Here is a 20,115-nt window from a genome sequence, read left to right on the forward strand (position 1 = left end):
GTGCTGTTCTAAGCGCTGGGGGAGATCCAGGTTAATCAGGTTGGACCCAGTCCCCGTCCCACCTGGCGCTCACCGTCTCAATCTTCATTTTTAGAGATGGGGAAACTGAGGCCCAGAGAAGTGAAGTGACCTGCCCAAGGTCACCCAGCAGACAAGTGGCAGAGCCTGGAGTAGAAGCCATAACCTTCCGAGTCGTAGGCCTGTGCTCCCTCCACTAAGCCATGCCGCTTGTTTCCCAATTCCCGGCGCTTACTATGTGCAGAGCACTGTACTGACTGCTTGGGCGAGTACAAGAGAACAGGGTTAGCAGACATTTCCCTGCCCTCAGTGAGCTTACAGGTTAGAGAGAGAGCTAGCCGAGCAGCGTGGCTTAGTGGATAGACCACAAGCCTGGGAGGCAGGAGGTCATGGGTTCTAATCCCAGCTCCGCTACTTGTCTGCCGTGGGACCTTGGGTAGGTCACTTTGCTTCTCCCGGCCTCAGTGACCTCATCTGAAAAATGGGGATGGAGACCGTGAGCCCCACGGGGGACAGGGAATGGGTCCAACTCGATTTTATTGTATCCAGCGCTTAGTACCGTGCCCGGCCCATAGTAAGTGCTTTAACAAATACCATCATTATTATCATAATGTGCGATTTAAAGATATGTACATAAGTACATATACATAAAGATATACATAAAGATATGTACATAAGTACATATAAGTAATAATGATGTTGGTATCTGTTAAGCGCTTACTATATGAAGAGCACTGCTCTAAGCGCTCGGGGAGGTACAGGGCCACGTGAGGCTCACAGTTCATCCCCATTTTACAGATGAGGTAAGTGAGGCACAGAGAGGTGAAGTGACTCGCCCACAGTCACACAGCTGACGAGTGGCAGAGCCGGGAGTCGAACCCATGACCTCTGACTCTGAAGCCCGGGCTCTTTCCACTGAGCTATTAGTGGAAAGAGCCTGGGCTTGGGAGTCAGAGGACGTGGGTTCTAATCCCAGCTCCGCTGTCTGCGTTAGGCAAGACGCTTCACTTCTCTGGGCCTCAGTGAGCTCATCTGGAAAATGGGGATGAAGACCGTGAGCCCCACGTGGGACAGCCTCATTACCTTGTATCTGCCCCAGCGCTTAAGATAGTGCTTGGCACACAGTAAGTGCTTAACAAATGCCATCGTTATTATTGTCATTATCGTCACTATTAAGTGCCGTGGAGGCTTAGCACACAGTAAGCGCTCAATAGATAAGACAGGCAGCATGATAGAGACAGAGAAGCAGCGTGGCTCAGTGGAAAGAGCCCAGGCTTGGGAGTCAGAGGTCATGGGTTCGAATCCCTGCTCTGCCACTTGTCAGCTTGTGTGACCGTGGGCGAGTCACTTCACTTCTCTGGGCCTCAGTGACCTCATCTGGAAAATGGGGATGAAGACTGTGAGCCTCACAAGGGACAACCTGATGACCCTGTATCTCCCCTAGCGCTTAGCACAGTGCTCTGCACATCGTAAGCGCTCAGCAAATACCAACATTATTATAAGACAACGAATGAATTAATGAGTTGAGAGTGAGGCAGAATTCAAATACCCAAAGGTCACAGACTCAAGTGCATAGATGATGCAGAAGGGAGAGCAAACCAGCAGGAAAGAAACGCTTATGATCGGGGAGGGTCTCTCGCTGTGGGCAGGGAAGGTGAAAACCAACTCTCCCAAACGCTTAGTACAGTGCTCTGCCCACAGTAACCTTTCGGTAAAAACGACTGGTTGTTTGGAAGAGATGTGACCTTAATACATCTTCGCGCTTAACAAATGCCACTCTTACGGCTATCACCGTCATCATCGTCATCATCATTAAGCGTGGCTTAGTGGAAAGAGCACGGGCTTGGGAGCCAAAGGACACGGGTTCTAATCCCGGCTCCGCCACAGTGTCGTGGGGAGAAGGTGGGGAGAGGGGTGGTCTGGCGTAGATGGAGGGGGAGGAAATTCCAGACCGGGGAGGACTTGGGAAGGGAGTCGATGATGAGATAAATGCAATAAAGAAGAGAAGAGATAAAGCCTTTAGGCAAAGTGCAAGAACTCTATCGTTTTCTTTTATTGGGACATCTTTACTGACGTGATCAGAGGCCGGATAAGAGGAAGGAGGAAGAGAGTCAGTCCTTTAAACGCTGCCAAGTCCTACGAATGAACACGTTAAAGCCGAAACACCCTTTTATTTTCATATGGTATTTGTTAAGCGCTTAACTCTGTGCCAGGCACCTAATGACGCTGGGATAGTTCCAAGCTAGTCAGGTTGGACGCAGCCTCTGTTCCACATGGCGCTCGTGGTCTTAATCCTCATTTAAGAGATGAGGGAACTGAGGCCAAGGCCGTACAGCAGACAATAATAATAATAATGTTGGTATTTGTTAAGCGCCTACTATGTGCAGAGCACCGTTCTAAGCGCTGGGGGAGATGCAAGGTATTCAGGTTGTCCCACGTGGGGCTCACAGCCTTCATTCCCATTTTACAGATGCGGTCACTGAGGCACAGAGAAGTGAAGTGGCTTGCCCGAGGTCACACAGCGGACAAGTGGAGGAGGCAGGATTAGAACCCACGTCCTCCGACTAACAAGCCGGTGCTCTTGCCACTAAGCCCCGCTGCTTCTCTAAGCAGAGCTATGGCAGAGACGAACTAATCAGGTCCCAAGGGAGCTCACAGTCTAAGGAGGAGGAAGTACAGGGATCAAATCCCGCGTGGCTCAATGGAAAGAGCCCGGGCTTGGGAATCGGAGGTCATGGGTTCAAATCCCGACTCAGCCGCTTGTCAGCTGCGTGACTTTGGGCAAGTCACTTAACCTCTCTGGGCCTCAGTTACCTCATCTGTGAAATGGGGATTTAAACTGTGAACCCCACGTGGGACAATCTGATCACCCTGTATCCCCCCCCAGCGCTTGGAACAGTGCTTTGCACATAGTAAGCGCTTAACAAATACCGCCGTTATTATTATTATTACTGTTAAATCCCCATTTTGCAGGGGCGGGAACTGAAGCCCAGACAAGTGATGTGACTTGCCCAAAAAATTGTATTTACTGAGCTCATGCTGTATGCAGAGCACTGTACTAAGCACTTGGGAGAGTCCAACAATAAGCAACACATTCCCCACCCACAACGAGCTGACAGTCGAGGGGTCACAGAGCATTCCTTCCTTCCTTCCTTCCTTCCTTCCTTCCTTCCTTCCTTCCTTCCTTCCTTCCTTCCTTCCTTCCTTCCTTCCTTCCTATTGAGTTCACCTCCTCCAGGAGGCCTTCCCAGATTGAGCCCTCCCTTTCCCTCTGCTCCCCCTCCCCACAGCACTTGTGTATATCTGTGTATATTAATTACTCTATTCTATTAATGATGTGCATATATATCTATGATTCTATTTATCTTGATGGTATTGACGCCCGACTACTTGTTTTGTTTTGCCGTCTGTCTCCCCGTTTTAGAGCGAGAGCCCGTCGTTGGGCAGGGATCGTCTCTCTCTGTTGCCCAATTGTACACTCCAAGCGTTTAGTACAGTGTTCTGCACACAGTAAACAGAAACGTGGTAAAACTGAGAGTAGGATCCAGGTCCTCTGGCTTCCAGGCCCGGGGTCTATCTACTAGACAGATCCTCATCTCATCCTCACCCTCTCACCCTCCTCCTCATCTGTCAAATGGGGATGAAGACCGTGAGCCTCACGTTGGACGACCTGATGACCCTGTATCTCCCCCAGTGCTTAGAACGGTGCTCTGCACGTAGTAAGCGCTTAACAAATACCAACATTATTATTATTTTATTAGGCCTCTCCGCTTCTCATGAACTCGGGTGTTGCCGTTTGGTTTAGGGGCGTCTTACCCCGCCTCCACCTCCCTCTTCCACCCCTTGAACGATGCCGCTGAAGAGCCCTACTGAGAGCTCACCTCCTCCTGGAGGCCTTCCCAGACTGAGCCCTCCTTTCCCTCTGCTCCCCCTCCCCTCCACCCTCTGCTCTTCCCCCTTCCCCTCCCCTCAGCACTGTGCTCATTTGTATATATTATTTATCAACCTATTTATTTTGTTAATAAGGTGTATTTCTCCTCGATTCTATTTATTCGGATGATGATGTTTTTGTTTCGCTCTGTTTCGCTTTGCCGTCTGCCTCCCCCGTTTAGACCGTGAGCCCGTCACTGGGCAGGGATCGTCTCTATCTGTTGCCGACTGTGTACACTCCCAAGCGCTTAGTACAGTGCTCTGCACATAGTAAGCGCTCAATAAATACCACTGAATGAAAGAGGGCACTTACCGATGCCTTTCATCGCCTTCCTCAGCTTCTGCGCATCTTCGCTGGCACTGAAACCCGAAGCAGCCTTGACTGTGCCACCTTTGGATGCCTGAGCATGGAGAAAGAGGTTTCGTAATTCATTCATTCGTATTTATTGAGCGCTTACCGGGCGCAGAGCACTGTACTAAGCACCTGGGAGAGTACAATCAAACAATGAACGGACACATTTCCTGCCCATAGCGAGCTGACAGTCTAGAGGGGAGATGGACTTTAATAGAAATAAATATAATAGAGACAGGGACCCAGGTGCTGATTTGTGAGAGGGAGGAGGGAATTAATCCATCGTATTTATTGAGCACTTACTGTGTGCAGAGCACTGTACTAAGCGCTTGAGAGGGTACAATCGAATAATGAACAGACACGCTCCCTGCCCATAGTGAGCTGACAGTCCAGAGGGGGAGAAGGACTTAAATAGAAATAAATAAATTAGAGACATGGACCTAAGTGCTGATCTGTGATGCGAAGGAGGGAATCAATCCATGGTATTTATCGAGCACTTACTGTGTGCAGAGCACTGTACTAAGCCCTTGGGAGAGTACAATGGAACAATGATCACTTTCCCTGCCCACAACGAGCTGAGAGTCTAGAGGGGGAGATGGACTTTAATAGAAATAACTAAATTAGAGACATGGACCTAAGTGCTGATTTGTGAGGGGAAGGAGGGAATCAATCCATGACATATATCGAATGCTTACTGTGCACGGAGCACTGTACTAAGTGCCTGGGAGAGTACAATCAAACAATGAATGGACACATTTCCTGCCCACGACGAGCTGACAGTCTAGAGGGGAAGAAGAGCTTCAATAGAAATAACTAAATTAGAGACATGGACCTAAATGCTGATTTGCGATAGGGAGGAGGGAATCAATCCATGGTATTTATCGAGCACTTACTGTGTGCAGAGCACTGTACTAAGCACTTGGGAGAGTACAATGGAACAATGACCTCTTTCCCTGTCCACAACGAGCAGACAGTCTAGAGGGGGAGATGGCCTTTAATAGAAATAACTAAATTAGAGACATGGACCTAAGTGCTGATTTGTTAGGGGGAGGAGGGAATCAATCCATGGTATTTATCGAGCGCTTACTGTGTGCGAAGCACTGTACTAAGCGCTTGGGAGAGTACAACGGAACAATGAACGGACACATTCCCTGCCCACGACGAGCTGACAGTCTAGAGGGGGAGGCAGAACGTAAAGTAGATTGTGGATAAGGATATAAATGCTGTGGGGCTGAGGGTCGGGGGAAGAAAGGGGACAAATCCGAGTGCAAACTGCTGCTCCCCCCCTTCCATTTTCCAAACTGGGGATAAATTCTCATGGAACAAGGCAGCCATGGGAAGCAGTCAAACAGCGGCACTTATTGAGCGCTTACTGTGTGCTGAGCACTGGGCCTAGCACTTGGGAGAGTCCAACAGAACAACAGAAGAGACGCATTCCCTGCCCACAGTGCGCTTCTTTTCTAGAGGAGGAGCCAAAGGGCTGGGATTGAGGTTGAGGAAGGGCGGGGTGACTCTCCACAGGGGAAATGGATGGATTGAGTAAGGACTAAGGGGAGAGCTGGGATTTCAGAACGTTTTAAACATTTAGATGTTTCTCCCCATCCTTCCGGGAGCTGATGAGGGTGGGATACACAAACAAACACACACACACAAGCACACAAACACACACTCTCTCTCTCTCCCACCCCCTCTCTTTCCCTCTCTCCCTCTCTCTCCCCCCTCTCTCGCCCTTCTAATAATGATGGTATTTGTTAAGACCCTTACTATGTGCCAAGCACTGCTCTAAACGCTGGGGCAGATACAAGGTAATCTGGTTGTCCCACGTGGGGCTCACAGTCTTCATATCCATTTTCCATTCGTTCATTCATTCGATCGTATTTATTGAGCGCTTACTGTACTGGACTAAGCGCTTGGAATGTACAATTCGGCAAGAGACATTCCCTGCCCAACAACGGGCTCACAGATGAGGTAACTGAGGCACAGAGAAGTGAAATGACTTGCCCAAATCACACAACTGTCAAGCGGCGGAGCCGGGATTAGAAGCCACGGCCTCTGAGTCCCAAGCCCGGGCTCTTTCCACTAATAATATTTAAGTTCTTACTGTGTGCCAAGCCCTGTTCTAAGCGCTGGGGTAGATACATAGATACGGTCATCGGATTGTCCCACGTGGGGCTCACAGTTTAATCCCCATTTTGCAGATGAGCTAATTGAGGTACAGAGAAGAATAATAATAATAATGTTGGTATTTGTTAAGGGTTTACTATGTGCAGAGCACTGTTCTAAGCGCTGAGGTAGATACAGGGTAATCAGGTTGTCCCACATGAGGCTTAATAATGATAATAATAATAATGTTGGTATTTGTTAAGCGCTTACTATGTGCCGAGCACTGTTCTAAGCGCTGGGGTACACACAAGGGAATCAGGTTGTCCCACGTGGGGCTCACAGTCTTAATCCCCATTTTACAGATGAGGTCACTGAGGCCCAGAGAAGTGAAGCGACTTGCCCACAGTCACCCAGCTGACAAGTGGCAGAGCCAGGATTTGAACCCATGACCTCTGACTCCCAAGCCCAGGCTCTTTCCACTGAGCTACACTGCTCTCACTATGCCACGCTGCTCCTCTCTCTCCCCCGCCCCCCCTTCTCTTTCTTCCCTGTGTGCAGAGCTCTGAACTAAGCGCTTGGAAAGTACAGTACAGAAATAAAGAGAGACAATTCCTGCCCACAACAGGCTTATTGTTATGGTATTTGTTAAGCGCTTACTATGAGCCAGGCCCGGTACTAAGCGCTGGAGTGGATACAAGCAAATCAGGTTGGACACAGTCCCTGTCCCATGTGGGGCATACAGTCTCAATCCCCATTATGCAGATGAGGGAACTGAGGTCCAGGGAAGTAAAGTGACTTGTCCAAGGTCACACAGCAGACACGTGGCGGAGTCGGGATTAGGCCCAGGCTCTAACCACTAAGCCACGCTGCTTCTGAGAGCGGGACATGGGTATACGTACACACATACACATACACAACCCAGCCCCGTCCTCCAGGCTGCCCCCCAGGGTGGGAGCCACAGTTGGGTAGAGCCCGGGCCTGGGAGTCCGAAGGTCTTGGGTTCTAATCCCAGGTTCGCCACGTGTCTGCTGTGTGACCTTGGGTAAGTCACTTCACTTCCTCTTAACCTCAGTTCCCTCATTCATTCAATAGCATTTATGGAGCTCTTACTATGGGCAGAGCACTGTACTAAGCGCTTGGAATGGACAATTGGGAAACAGAGACAATCCCTGTCCATTGACGGGCTTACATCTAATCGAGTGGGCAGGGAATGTCACTGCTTATGGTTGTGTTGTACTTTCCCAAGTCCTTAGTACAATGCTCTGCGCACAGTAAGCACTCAATAAATACGGCTGAATGAAACCAATCTGCTGGAATCCACCCCACCGCTTAGTACAGTGCTTTGCACAAAGTAAGAGCTTCAATAAATACCACTGAATGACTGAATGAACCCGATTTGCCTGGATCTACCTCAGCAGTTAGTACGATACCTGGTATATAGTAAGTGCTTAACAAATACCGTGATTATAGTGATTATTATTAAAGCTGTGGCCTGCACCCACAACTCCGCGACCGGCCGGGCCATTTTGGCAAATAATTGAACGAAGCCCCCCTTGCGTGGGCAGGCCCCAAAGGTGAGGAGAAGAAGTGGAGGAAATGAGGAGAAGGAGCTGAGGAGAAGATGAGGAGAAGGAACCACGGAGAAGCTGAGGAGAAGCTAAGGAGAAGGAGCTGAGGAGAAGCTGAGGAGAAGATGAGGAAAAGGAGCTGAGGAGAAGCTAAGAAGGAGCTGAGGAGTTGAGGAGAACAAGCTGAAGAGAAGTTGAGGAGAAGTTGAGGAGAAGGAGCTGAGGAGAAGCTGAGGAGAAGTTGAGGAGAAGGAGCTGAGGAGAAGCTGAGGAGAAGGAGCTGAGGAGTTGAGGAGAACAAGCTGAAGAGAAGTTGAGGAGAAGTTGAGGAGAAGGAGCTGAGGAGAAGCTGAGGAGAAGGAGCTGAGGAGTTGAGGAGAACAAGCTGAAGAGAAGTTGAGGAGAAGTTGAGGAGAAGGAGCTGAGGAGAAGCTGAGGAGAAGAAACTAAGGAGAAGCTGAGAAGAAATTGAGGAGAAGGAACCAAGGAGAAGCAGAGGAGAAACTAAGGAGAAGGAAATGAGGAGAAGCTGAGGAGAAGCTGAGAAGAAGAAGCTGAGGAGCTGAGGAGAACAAGCTGAACAGAAGCTGAGGAGAAGTTGAGGAGAAGGAGCTGAGGAGAAGCTGAGGAGAAGGAGCTGAGGAGAAGCTGAGGAGAAGGAGCTTAGAAGGAGTTGAGGAGAAGGAGCTGAGGAGAAGAAGCTGAGGAGAAGGAGCTGAGGAGAAGATGAGGAGAAGGAAATGAGGAGAAGCCGAGGAGAAGCTGAGAAGACGGAGCTGAGGAGCTGAGGAGAACAAACTGAAGAGAAGCTGAGGAGAAGGAGCTGAGGAGAAGCTGAAGAGAAGGAGTTGAGAAGTTGAGGAGAAGGAGCTGAGGAGAAGGAGCTGAGGAGAAGCTGAGGAGAAGGAGCTGAGGAGAAGGAGCTGAGGAGAAGCTGAGGAGAAGGAGCTGAGAAGTTGAGGAGAAGGAGCTGAGGAGAAGCTGAGAAGGAGCTGAGAAGGGGTTGAGGAGAAGGAGCCGAGGAGAAGAAGCTGAGGAGAAGGAGCTGAGGAGAGGGAGCTGAGAAGCTGAGGAGAAGGAGCTGAGGAGAAGCCCATTGTGGGCAGGGATTGTCTCTCTTTATTGCTATATTGTACTTTCCAAGCGCTTAGTACAGGGGTCTGCCCACAGTAAACAATAAATAGGACCGAATGAATGAAGCTGAAAGAAGCTGAGGAGAAGGAGCTGACGATAAGCTCAGGAGAAAGAACTGAGGAGAAGCCTGTTGTGGGCAGGGATTGTCTCTCTTTATTGCTATACTGTACTTTCCAAGAGCCTAGTACAGTGCTCTGCACACAGTAAACGCTCAATAAATACGACTGAGGAGAAGGAACTAAGGAGAAGCTGAGGAGAAGCCCGTTGTGGGCAGGGATAGTCTCTCTTGCTATTTTGTTCTTTCCAAGCACTTAGCACAGTGCTCTACACACAGTAAACACAATAATAATAATAATACTGTTGGTATTTGTTAAGCGCTTACTATGTGCAAAGCACTGTTCTAAGCGCTGGGGTAGATATCGAGCCCACCTGAGGCTCAATAAATACGATTGAATGAATGAAGCTGAGGAGATGCTGAGGAGGCCCCGGGGACAGTCGGGGAAATCTATTGAGCAAACTACACTTTGTTTGCTCTGCTGATGAATGATTGATCCCCTTATCTGGTCCTAGGCCCTGCCTGGTACGGGCTGGCATCCGGGAGGTGGGGATGGGACAGTAGGGAGGACACGAGATGGCCCGTGGGGGGGACGGGAGCTGGGCCAAGGCCCGGGGGGCACTTACCATGACCGCGACGCTCCGCCAAGATCACCCCTGCAGCCTCCGGGCAGAAATCAGAGAGTTTCTGAGACGAGGGCAGCGACTCCACGCTACGAGCAAAGAAACATTCCCTTTTTAGAGCATTGAAAGGGGGCCGGGTCTGGGGGGACTTTTAGGGTGTTTGTTAAGCACTTACTATGTGGCCGTCACTGGGCCGAGCGCTGGGGTGGATAACAATAATAATGATGATAGTGATGGTATTTGTTAAGCGCTTACTATGTGCCAGGCACCGGACTAAGCGCTGGGGTGGACACAAGCAAATTGAGTTGGAGCCAGTCCCTGACGCACGGGGGGCTCACAGTCTCAATCCCCACTTTACAGATGAGGTAACCGAGGCACAGAGAAGTGAAGGGACTTGCCCAAGGTCACACAGCAGGCAAGTGGCGGAGGCAGGATTAGAACCCGTGACCGTCTGACTCCCAGGCCCACGCTCTATCCACTGCACCATGCTGCTAAATAATCAGGTTGGACACGGTCCCTGTCCCACACAGGGCTCACAATCTTAAGCCCCATTTGACACATCTCCCCCGTAAATTTGTTGTGGGCAAGGAACGGGTCTACCAACTCTGTTCTATTTTTATATTTTCCTCGTCCAGAGCGTTTAGTACAATGCTCTGCAGACAGCATGCACTCAATAAATACAATTGATTGACTGATGAGATAAGTGAGGTCCAGAGAAGTGAAGTGACGCCCAAAGTCACCAAGCAGACAGGTGACAGAGCCGGGATTAGAACCCACGTCCTCTGAATCCCAGGCCTGGGCTCTTTCCATTAGGCTACACAGCTTCTGTCCTTCGACCCCCCTGAGGGAAGATCCTATGTCCAGACTCTACACTCTTGGATTAATAATAAAAATAATAATAATAATGATGGCATTTGTTAAGCACTTACTACGTGCCAACTAGTGTTCTGGGGTAGATACAAGGCAATCAGGTTGTCCTACACTCTCAATCCCCATTTTAATTTTTTTTTGTTGGTATTTGTTAAGCGCTTACTATGTGCAGAGCACTGTTCTAAGCGCTGGGAGAGATACAGGGTCATCAGGTTGTCCCACATGAGGCTCACAGTTAATCCCCATTTTACAGATGAGGTCACTGAGGCACAGAGAAGTGAAGTGACTGCCTCTCTTTGAAGGCAGGGATTATGTCCATCAACACTACAAAACTCTCCCAGCTTGGCGTAGTGGATAGAATCTGGGCCAGGGAATCAGAGGGACCTGGGTTCTAATCCCAGATCTGTCACATCTTCTGTGTGACCTTAGGCTAGTCACTTCACTTCTGGGCCTCAGTTACTTCATCTATGAAAGTATGGGGATTAAGACTGTGAGCCCCACATGGGACGGAGACTGTGTCCAACCTGATTTGCTTGTGTCCACCCCAGCGCTTAGTACAGTGCCTGGAACATAGTAATCATTTATTAATTCATTCAATGGTATTATTAAGCGCTTACTGCATGCAGAGCACTGTACTAAGCCCTTGGGTGATTACAAAACAACAATAAACAGACCCATTCCCTGCCCACAGTGAGCGTACAGTCTGGGGTGGGGAGTAAGACATTAATATAATGTGTCCCCCATCTCCCTCTGCTCCTCCCCCTCTCCCTTCCCATCCCCTCAGCACTGTACTCATCTGCTCAACTGTCTATATTTTCATTACCCTATTCATTCTGTTAATGAAATGTACATCGCCTCGATTCTATTTAGTTGCCATCGTTTTTACGAGACGTTCTTCCCCTCGACTCTATCTATCGCCATCGTTCTCGTCTGTCCGTCTCCCCCAATTACACCGTAGGCCCGTCCAACGGCAGGGACTGTCTCTGTTACCGACTTGTTCATTCCAAGCGCTTAGTACAGTGCTCTGCACATAGTAAGCGCTCAAAAAATACTATTGAATGAATATAAGTGAATAAATGACAGATATGGACCTTTAGACTGTGAGCCCGTTGTTGGGCAGGGATCGTCTCTATCTGTTGCCGAATTGTACATTCCAAGCGCTTAGTACAGTGCTCTGCACACCGTAAGTGCTCAATAAATACAATTGAAAGGATTAATAAGTGCTGTGGGGCTGGGAACGGGAAAGAAGAAAGCAGGGAGGCAGTGTGGCTTAGTGGATAGAGCCCAGCCTGGGAATTAAAAGGACCCGGGTTCTATTCCCAGCTCCGCCGCATGTCTGTGGTGTGACCTTGGGTAATGACTTCATTTCTCTGGGCCTCATTTACCTCATCTGTAAAATGGGGATTAAGAGTGTGAGTCCCATATGGGACAGGGACTCTATCCAACCTGATTAACTTGTATCTACCCCAGTGCTTAGAACACTGCTTGGCACATAGTAAGCACTTAACAAGTACCATCATTATTATTATTATCATCATTGTTATTATTATTAACAAAGGGAGAAAGTCAGGGCGATGCAGAAGGGAGTGGGAAAAGCGCTTAACAAATACCACCCAAATAGGGCAAGGTACTATGGCTTAGTGGAAAGGCTTGGGAGTCAGAGGTCGTGGGTTCTAATCCCGGCTCCACCACTTGTTTTCTGTATGACCTTGGGCAAGTCACCTCACTTCTCTGGGCCTCAGTGACCTCATCTGTAAAATGGGGATGAAGACTGTGAGCCCCACGTGGAACAACCTCATTACCTTGTATCTATCCCAGCGCTTAGAACAGTGCTTGATTAGCGCTTAACAAATACCAACATTCTTATTATTGTTATTATTACCACAATCATCATCATCATCATTCCAAGCGCCCAGTACAGTGCTCAAGATGAGATGATTTATTGATTAAAGGTTGTACCATCAGCTATCCCAAACTTTCCTGCATTTATAAGTCTCAGAAGTAAAGCTACTGCTTGGAAAAAGTTTTTCCAAGAGGAGTTAGTCATTCCATCCTACCCGGAGCCAGGAACGCCGTTAACCAAAGCCAAGAAAAAATGCATCACTTGGACACCCACTGCTTCTCTTTGCCCAAACAACATGTTGGAATTATTTACTGATATTAATGTCTGTCTTTCCCTCTCGACTGTATGTTTGTCCTCTAAACTGTAAGCCCATCCTCCATACTGTAAGCTCACTGTGGGCAGGGAATGTCTTTGTTTAATACTATATTGTACTCCCCCAGGTACTTAGTAGAGAAGCAGCGTGGCTCAGTGGAAAGAGCACGGGCTTGGGAGTCAGTGGTCATGGGTTCGAATCCCGGCTCTGCCACTTGTCAGCTGTGTGACTGTGGGCAAGTCACTTCGCTTCTCTGGGCCTCAGTTACCTCATCTGTAAAATGGGGATGAAGACCGTGAGCCCCACGTGGGACAACCTGATTACCCTGTATCTACCCCAGCGCTTAGAACAGTGCTCTGCACATAGTAAGCGCTTAACAAATACCAACATTATCATTAGTACAGTGCTCTGCACACAGTAAGCGCTCAATAAATATGACTTGAATGACTGTAAGCTCACTGTGCACAGGGAATGTTTCTGCCACCTCTGTCATCCACTCCCTTCTGCGTCACCCTGACTCGCTCCCTTTATTCATCCCCCCTCCTTGCCCCATTCATTCATTCAATAGTATTTATTGAGCACTTACTCCGTGCAGAGCACCGTACTAAGCGCTTGGAACGTACAGATCCGCAACAGATAGAGACAGTCCCTGCCCCTTGACCGGCTTACAGTCTAATCGGGGGAGACAGACAATAGCAATAGCAACAAATAGAATCGAGGGGATGAACATCTCATTAAAACAATAGCAAATAAATAGAATCAAGGTGATGTACATCTCATTAGCAAAATAAATAGCGTAATGAAAAAATATACAGTTGGGCGGACGAGCACAGTGCTGAGGGGAGGGGAAGGGAGAAGGGGAGGAGCAGAGGGAAAGGGGGGAAGAGAGGGCTTAGCTGAGGAGAGGTGAAGGCGGGGTAGAGGGGGAGCAGAGGGAGCAGAAGGAAAAGGGGAGCTCAGCCTGGGAAGGCCTCTTGGAGGAGGTGAGCTTTAAGTAGGGTTTGGGTAGGTCCCACACCACTATGTCCATATCCCTCCTTTATTTTTATTTCTACTGATGTCCATCTCCCCCTCTAGATTGTCAGCTCGTTGTGGGCAGGGAATGTCCGTTATATTGCTGTATTGTACTCTCCCAAGCGCTTAGTACAGCGCTCTGCACACAGTCTGCTTCCGGCTCCTCCACCTGTCTGCTGTGTGACCTTGGGTAAGTCGCTTCATTTCTCAATCTCAGTTCTCTCATCTGTAAAATTCACTCATTCATTCAATCATATTTATTGAGCGCTTACTGTGCGCAGAGCACTGCGTGGCTCACTGGAAAGAGCGCGGGTTTAGGAGTCAGGGGTCACGGGTTCTAATCCCAGCTCCGCTACCTGTCAGCTGTGTGACTTTGGGCAAGTCACTTCACTTCTCGGTGCCTCAGTTACCTCATCTGTAAAATGCGGATTAAGACTGTGAGACTCATGTGGGAGGACCTGATGACCCTGTATCTCCCCCAGCTCTCAGAACAGTGCTTGACACAGAGTAAGCGCTTAACAAATATCAACATTGTCATTATTATGATTACTAAGTGTTTAACAGGGAATAATAATAATGGGTATTTGTTAAGCGCTTACTATGTGCCAAGCACTGTTCTAAGTGCTGGGGGGGGGTACAAAAGGGGGTCGGGCTGTCCCATGTGGGGCTCAGTTTTAATCCCCATTTTACAGATGAGGTCACTGAGACACAGAGAAGTTAAGTGACTTGCCCAAAGTCACCAGCTGGCAAGTGGTGTAGCCGGGATCAGAACCCATGACCTCTACCTCTCAAGCCCAGGCTCTTTCCACTGGGCCACGCTGCTTGTAAGCCCCATGTGGGACAGGGACCGTGTCCAACCCAATGTGCTTGTATCCACCTCAGTGCTTAGTACAGTGTCCGGTGCATAGTAATTGCTTAAATACCATTAAAAAATTCACTAAATCTGGTTAATAGCAGATCAAGTACTGCAGAAGCCAACCCATCAATAGTATTTAATTAACATCTTCAGTGTACCGGGCACTCTATTAAGTGCTTGAGAGAGTACGATAGTAGAGTGCTCTGCACACAGTAAGTGCTCAATAAATACGACCGAATGAATGAACTGAACAGTGGACATGATCTCCGCCCTCAAGAACTTTCCGGTCTACTGTGTGCAGAGCACTGGACTGAGCGTTTGTGAGAGCACAACAGAGTTAGTAGACATAATTCCTGCCCTCCAGGAGCAGACTACTGTGTGCAGAGCACTGTGCTGAGCACGTGGGAGAGGTACAATAGAGTTAGTGGACATGACCCCCGCTCTTACGAAGCTTACAATGTAGCAGGGAAGACAGACGCTAGAGTCCATTTTTCTTATCGCAGAGAACTTGGACCTCCAAGGTCACAAGATAATCGGTTTGTGGATGAGGCCTTTTCCCAGGAATTCTTTGCTGTCTGGATGGTCTGCAGATTATCCACTAGTTTCCCATTTTTCTCTCACTGAAATGCCAACTTCTTATCAAACTTCCCATGTCACAAATCCTTTTTAGTCTTTTTTTCTTCCTCATTCTTCTTTCTCACCACCGGTGGCGTGGCCTAGTAGAAAGAGCCCGGGCCTGGGAGTCAGAAGGACCTGGGTTCTAATTCCGGCTCTGCTGGGTGACCTCGGGCAAGTCCCGACACTTCTCTGGGTCTCAGTTCCCTCGTCTGTAAAATGGGGATTCCATTCCTGTTCTTCCTCCTACTTAGACCATGAGCCCCATGTGAGACACGGACAGTGTCCAACGAACTTATCTCGCATTTACCCAGGGCTTAATATAGTGCCTGGTGCATAGTGAGAGCTTGACCAGAACCACAATTAGTTATTATCATTATTATTATTATGGGAATTATCTGAATGAAAGCAGATGAGACAAAAGGGTGGCACCTCTTACAAAAGCAACATATTTCCCATTTGGTTTCCCAGTCTCACTCACCCCAACTCCCTGACAAGATATGAGCTTTCCCAGAAAGCGCCAATATGGTCACTTTTTGGCTGATCTGGGCTCTGAAATCTGTCCGGGTTATATTGCTTTATTGTACTCTCCCAAGAGCTTAGTAACAATAATAATAAAAGTATTCATTGAGAGCTTACTATGTGTCAAGCACTGTTCTAAGCGGTGGGGTAGATACAAGATCATCAGGCTGGATAGAGTCCCACGTGGGGCTCACACTCTTAATCCCCGTTTTCCAGATGAGGTCGCCGAGGCCCAGGGAATAATAATAATAATGTTGGTATTTGTTAAGCGCTTACTATGTGCAGAGCACTGTTCTAAGCACTGGGGTAGATACAGGGTAATCAGGTTGTCCCACGTGAGGCTCACAACAGTCTTAATCCCCATTTTACAGATGAGGGAACTGAGCCCCAGAGAAGTGAAGTGAAGTGACTTGCCCAAGGTCACCCAGCAGACGAGGGGCCGAGCCAACATTAGAACCCAGAACCTCTGACTTCCAGGCCTGTGCTCTCCCTCCACTAGGCCATGCCGTTTCCCACGTTCAGTGCTCTTCACCCAGTAACTGTACAATCAATCAGTCGCATTTACTGAGCTCTTGCTGTGTACAGAGCACCGGACTAAGCACTTGGGAGAGGACAGTGGAAGAACATAACAGTCACATTCCCTGTCCACTGTGATCTTAGAGTCTGAACGGGGAGATAGTACTATAAATGAATAAATTTCAGAGAGGGACCGAAGGGAGTGGGAGAAGAGGAAGGGGGGGTGCAGTCAGGGAAGGCCTCTTGGAGGAGGTGGGCCTTCGATAAGGCTCTGAAGGGGGGGAAGGGTCATCAGCCGTCCGATCTGAGGAGGGAAGGCGTTCCGGGCCCGAGGCGGGACGTGGGCGAGGGGTCGGTGGCGAGATAGAGGAGATGGAGGCCCAGGGAGAAGGTTGGCATTAGAGGAGCGGAGCATGCGAGCCGGGATGGAGGAGGAGCGCAGCCAGGTGAGGTAGGAGGGGGCCGGGGGATGGACGGCTTTAAGGTCAGTGGTGATGAGTTTCTGTTTGATGAGGAGGAGTTTCGATAAATTAGTGCTCAGTAAATACCTCTGTTTGATGAATTGATCTCTGCCCTCATTCCCCCCACTGGTCCCCTCAGTTCCCCCGGCTCTCAAGGAGAAAATGGCCTCCTCGGCTCGGCTATGGCTACGAGCCTTCGGCCATCTGTGCCGATTAACCTCCTTGCTCACCTGCTTGCTAAGCGTGGCTTAGTGGAAAGAGCCCGGGCCTTGGGGTCAGAAGGTCATGGGTTCTGATCCCGGCTCCGCCACCTGTCTGCTGTGAGACCTGGGGCCAGTCACTTCCTCGCTCTGGGCCTCCGTTACCTCATCTGGGAAACGGGGACGAAGACTGTGAGCCCTTCGTGGGACAGGGACTGTGTCCAACCTGGCTACCTTGTATCTACGGGAGGCCGCGTGGCTCAGTGGAAAGAGCCCGGGCTTAGGAGTCAGAGGTCATGAGTTCTAATCCCGGCTCCGCCACCTGTCAACTGTGTGACTTTGGGCAAGTCATTGGACTTCTCAGTGCCTCAGTTACCTCATCTGTAAAACGGGGATTAAGGCTGGGAGCCTCACGTGGGACGACCGGATCACCTTGTATTTACCCCAGCGCTTAGAACAGCGCTCAGCACATAGTGAGCACTGAACAAATACAAACGTCATTATTATTAGAACGGTGCTCGGCACATAGAAAGCATTAACAAGTACCATCGTCATCTTTGCCGTCATCATCATGTTCAGCAAAGAGATTTAGCTCCGACTCTCCATTTCCTTCTCCAGGGGACGGAAGGGCTGATGGTTTTTAAGTGAAAGTAAGATAGAAAATGTTCTAAAAATCCAACCCGTCAATGCCCGGAAAAGCAGGGCATCCATATATATCTAGGGAATTTATTCAGCGCTTACTGTGTGCAACGGCCAATCGTATTTACTGAGGGCTTGCTACGTGCACTGTACTAAGCGCTTGGGAGAGTCCAATACAACAGAATTAGCGGGCACGAACCTTGCCCGTAATGAACTTATGAACGGGGGGAACAGATGTTAATATGAATAAATGAGTGATTTACGATACAGAATTTAAAGATATGGAGATAAGTGCTGCGGGGAGGCGGGTGGGGTGAGTATCAAATGTCCAAAGGTTACAGATAGAAGTGTGTAGATGACGTAGAAGGGAGAGGGAGCCGGGGGGAAAGAGGGCTTCATCGGGGAAGGCCTCTTGGAGGAGGTGTCACCTTATAAGGGTTTGAAGGTGGTCTGGTGGATATGGAGGGCGAGGGAGTCCCAGGCTAGGGGGAAGGGCGTGGGAAAGGGGCCGGCGGCGAGATGGACGAGATCGGGGCTCGATGAGAAGGTGGGCATCAGAGGAACGAATGCGTGCGGGCGGGGTTGGAGTAGGAGAGCAGCGAGGTGAGGTAAGAGGAGGCCAAGTGAATGACGGTTTTAGAGTCGATGGTGAGGAGTTTCCGTCTGATGCGGAGGTGGACGGGCAACCCCTGGAGGTTCTTGAGGAGCGGGGAGACATGGACTGAACTTTTTTTTGATAAATGATTCCTGCCGCAGAGTGAAGCGTGCAGCGGAGTAGGGGAGAGACAGGAGCCAGGGAGGTCGGCAAGGAGGCTGATGCTGTAGTCAAGGCGGGATGGGATGAGTGCTTGGATGATAATGTTGGTATCTGATAAGCGCTTACTAGGTGCAGAGCACTGTTTTAAGCGCTGGGGGATACAAGGTGATCAGGTTGTCCCATGTGGGACTTACAGTCTTCATCCCCGTTTTACAGATGAGGGAACTGAGGCCCACAGAAGTGAAGTGACTTGCCCACAGTCACCCAGCTGACAAGTGGCAGAGCCGGGATTCAAGCCCATGACCTCAGACTCCCAAGCCCAGGCTCTTTCCACTGAGCCACGCTGCTTCCCGATCAGTAGGGACGGAGCGGAAAGGACGGCTTTTGGTGCAGAGCACTGGACTGAGCACTTGGGAGAGTCCAACAGAGTTAGTAGACACAATCCCCGCCCTCGAGCAGCTGACGGTCTACTTTGTGCAGCGCACTGTACTGAGCTCTTGGCCTTATGCAACAGAGTTAGTATACATGATCCCTGCCTTCCAGGATCTTATAACCTACTACGTGCAGGGCACCGTAGTGAGCGCTTGGGAGAGTCCAATACAGTTAACGCACACCATCTCTGCCCCTGAGGAGCTGACAGTCTAGCAGGGGAGAACTGGACCAGGATTTTATTGCGTCTGTGCCAATAGCGGCTTCTAGCAATATTCCAACCGCGTATATGACTCAACCTTTCTCCTCTTCACTTGTGTGGTGTCAAATCTTTCCCCAGTTCCACGGAAATGATTTAGGACTTTGGGTTTAGAGGAGTCCAAAAGCTCCGATTTATCCCTCCGGCATCACCACGGCAACGCAGCCAGTCCACCACGGGCTATGATCCTGTGGACGTTGGTTAGGGGGTGGGGAAGCCAGAACCAGATGTTTTAGGGGGCCGCGTCACTGGCTGGGCACAAAACTCAAAGCACACAACCGCAAGCTGTTCTTCCCCCGATCCTGGTCCCCCAGCACTTAATAATAATAATTCTGATATTTGTTAAGTGCTTACTATGTTCAAGGCACTGTACTAAGCGCTGGGGTGAACACGAGTAAATTGGGTTGGACCCAGTCCCCGTCCCCCGTGGGGCTCACGGTCTCAATCCTCATTTTCCAGATGAGGGAACCGAGGCCCAGAGAAGTGAAGTGACCTGTCCAAGGTCGCACGGCTGACAGGTGGCGGAGCCGGGATTAGAACCCATGACCCTCTGAATCCCAGGCCCGGGCTCTAGCCACTAGGCCATGCAGCTTCTCTGATAACCACATCTGTCATTTATTTATTTCTATTCATGCCTGTCTCCCCTGCCCTAGACCGAAAACTCACTGTAGGCAGGGAATGTGTCTGTTTATTCTTATATTGTCCCCTCCCAAGAGCTCAGTCCAGTGTTCTCCACAGAGTAAGCGCTCAATAAATACGATTGAATGAGTGAATTAGTGAATGGTTGGAAATCCCAGGCTTGGCAATGGTCGGGTTGTCCCGGCTCGGGTCCCCCCACCCCACCCCACCCCACCCACCGTTCATTCAGTTGTATTTATTGAGCGTTACTGTGTGCAGAGCACTGGACCAAGCATTTCGCACTGTACTAAGCCCCATCTCTGGACCTGCCTTCGACCCCCAGCCCTGGCTTAGAGAAGCAGTTCATTTCCTAGGCAGGGGCACGGGGACTTCTGGTCAGATCCCAGACCCACTCTGACT

The 20,115-nt window shown here is 49.6% G+C and overlaps 1 protein-coding gene across 2 annotated transcripts in view; it reads right to left on the reverse strand.

Annotated features, from left to right (window-relative positions):
* Positions 1-20,115, reverse strand: part of ANXA4 (annexin A4) — a 69,727-nt gene that overhangs the window by 28,922 nt on the left and 20,690 nt on the right. For both annotated transcript variants that reach the window (XM_029066729.2, XM_029066730.2), the window contains exons 2-3: positions 9,787-9,872; positions 4,262-4,349 (exon numbers count right to left, since the gene is read on the reverse strand). In XM_029066729.2, coding sequence (XP_028922562.1) covers positions 4,262-4,349; positions 9,787-9,789 — 91 coding nt within the window. In that variant the 5' untranslated portion in view covers positions 9,790-9,872. The remainder of the gene's footprint in view (positions 1-4,261; positions 4,350-9,786; positions 9,873-20,115) is intronic.

Source organism: Ornithorhynchus anatinus, chromosome 5 (genome assembly GCF_004115215.2).
Source record: "Ornithorhynchus anatinus isolate Pmale09 chromosome 5, mOrnAna1.pri.v4, whole genome shotgun sequence".
NCBI classification, from domain to species: domain Eukaryota; kingdom Metazoa; phylum Chordata; class Mammalia; order Monotremata; family Ornithorhynchidae; genus Ornithorhynchus; species Ornithorhynchus anatinus.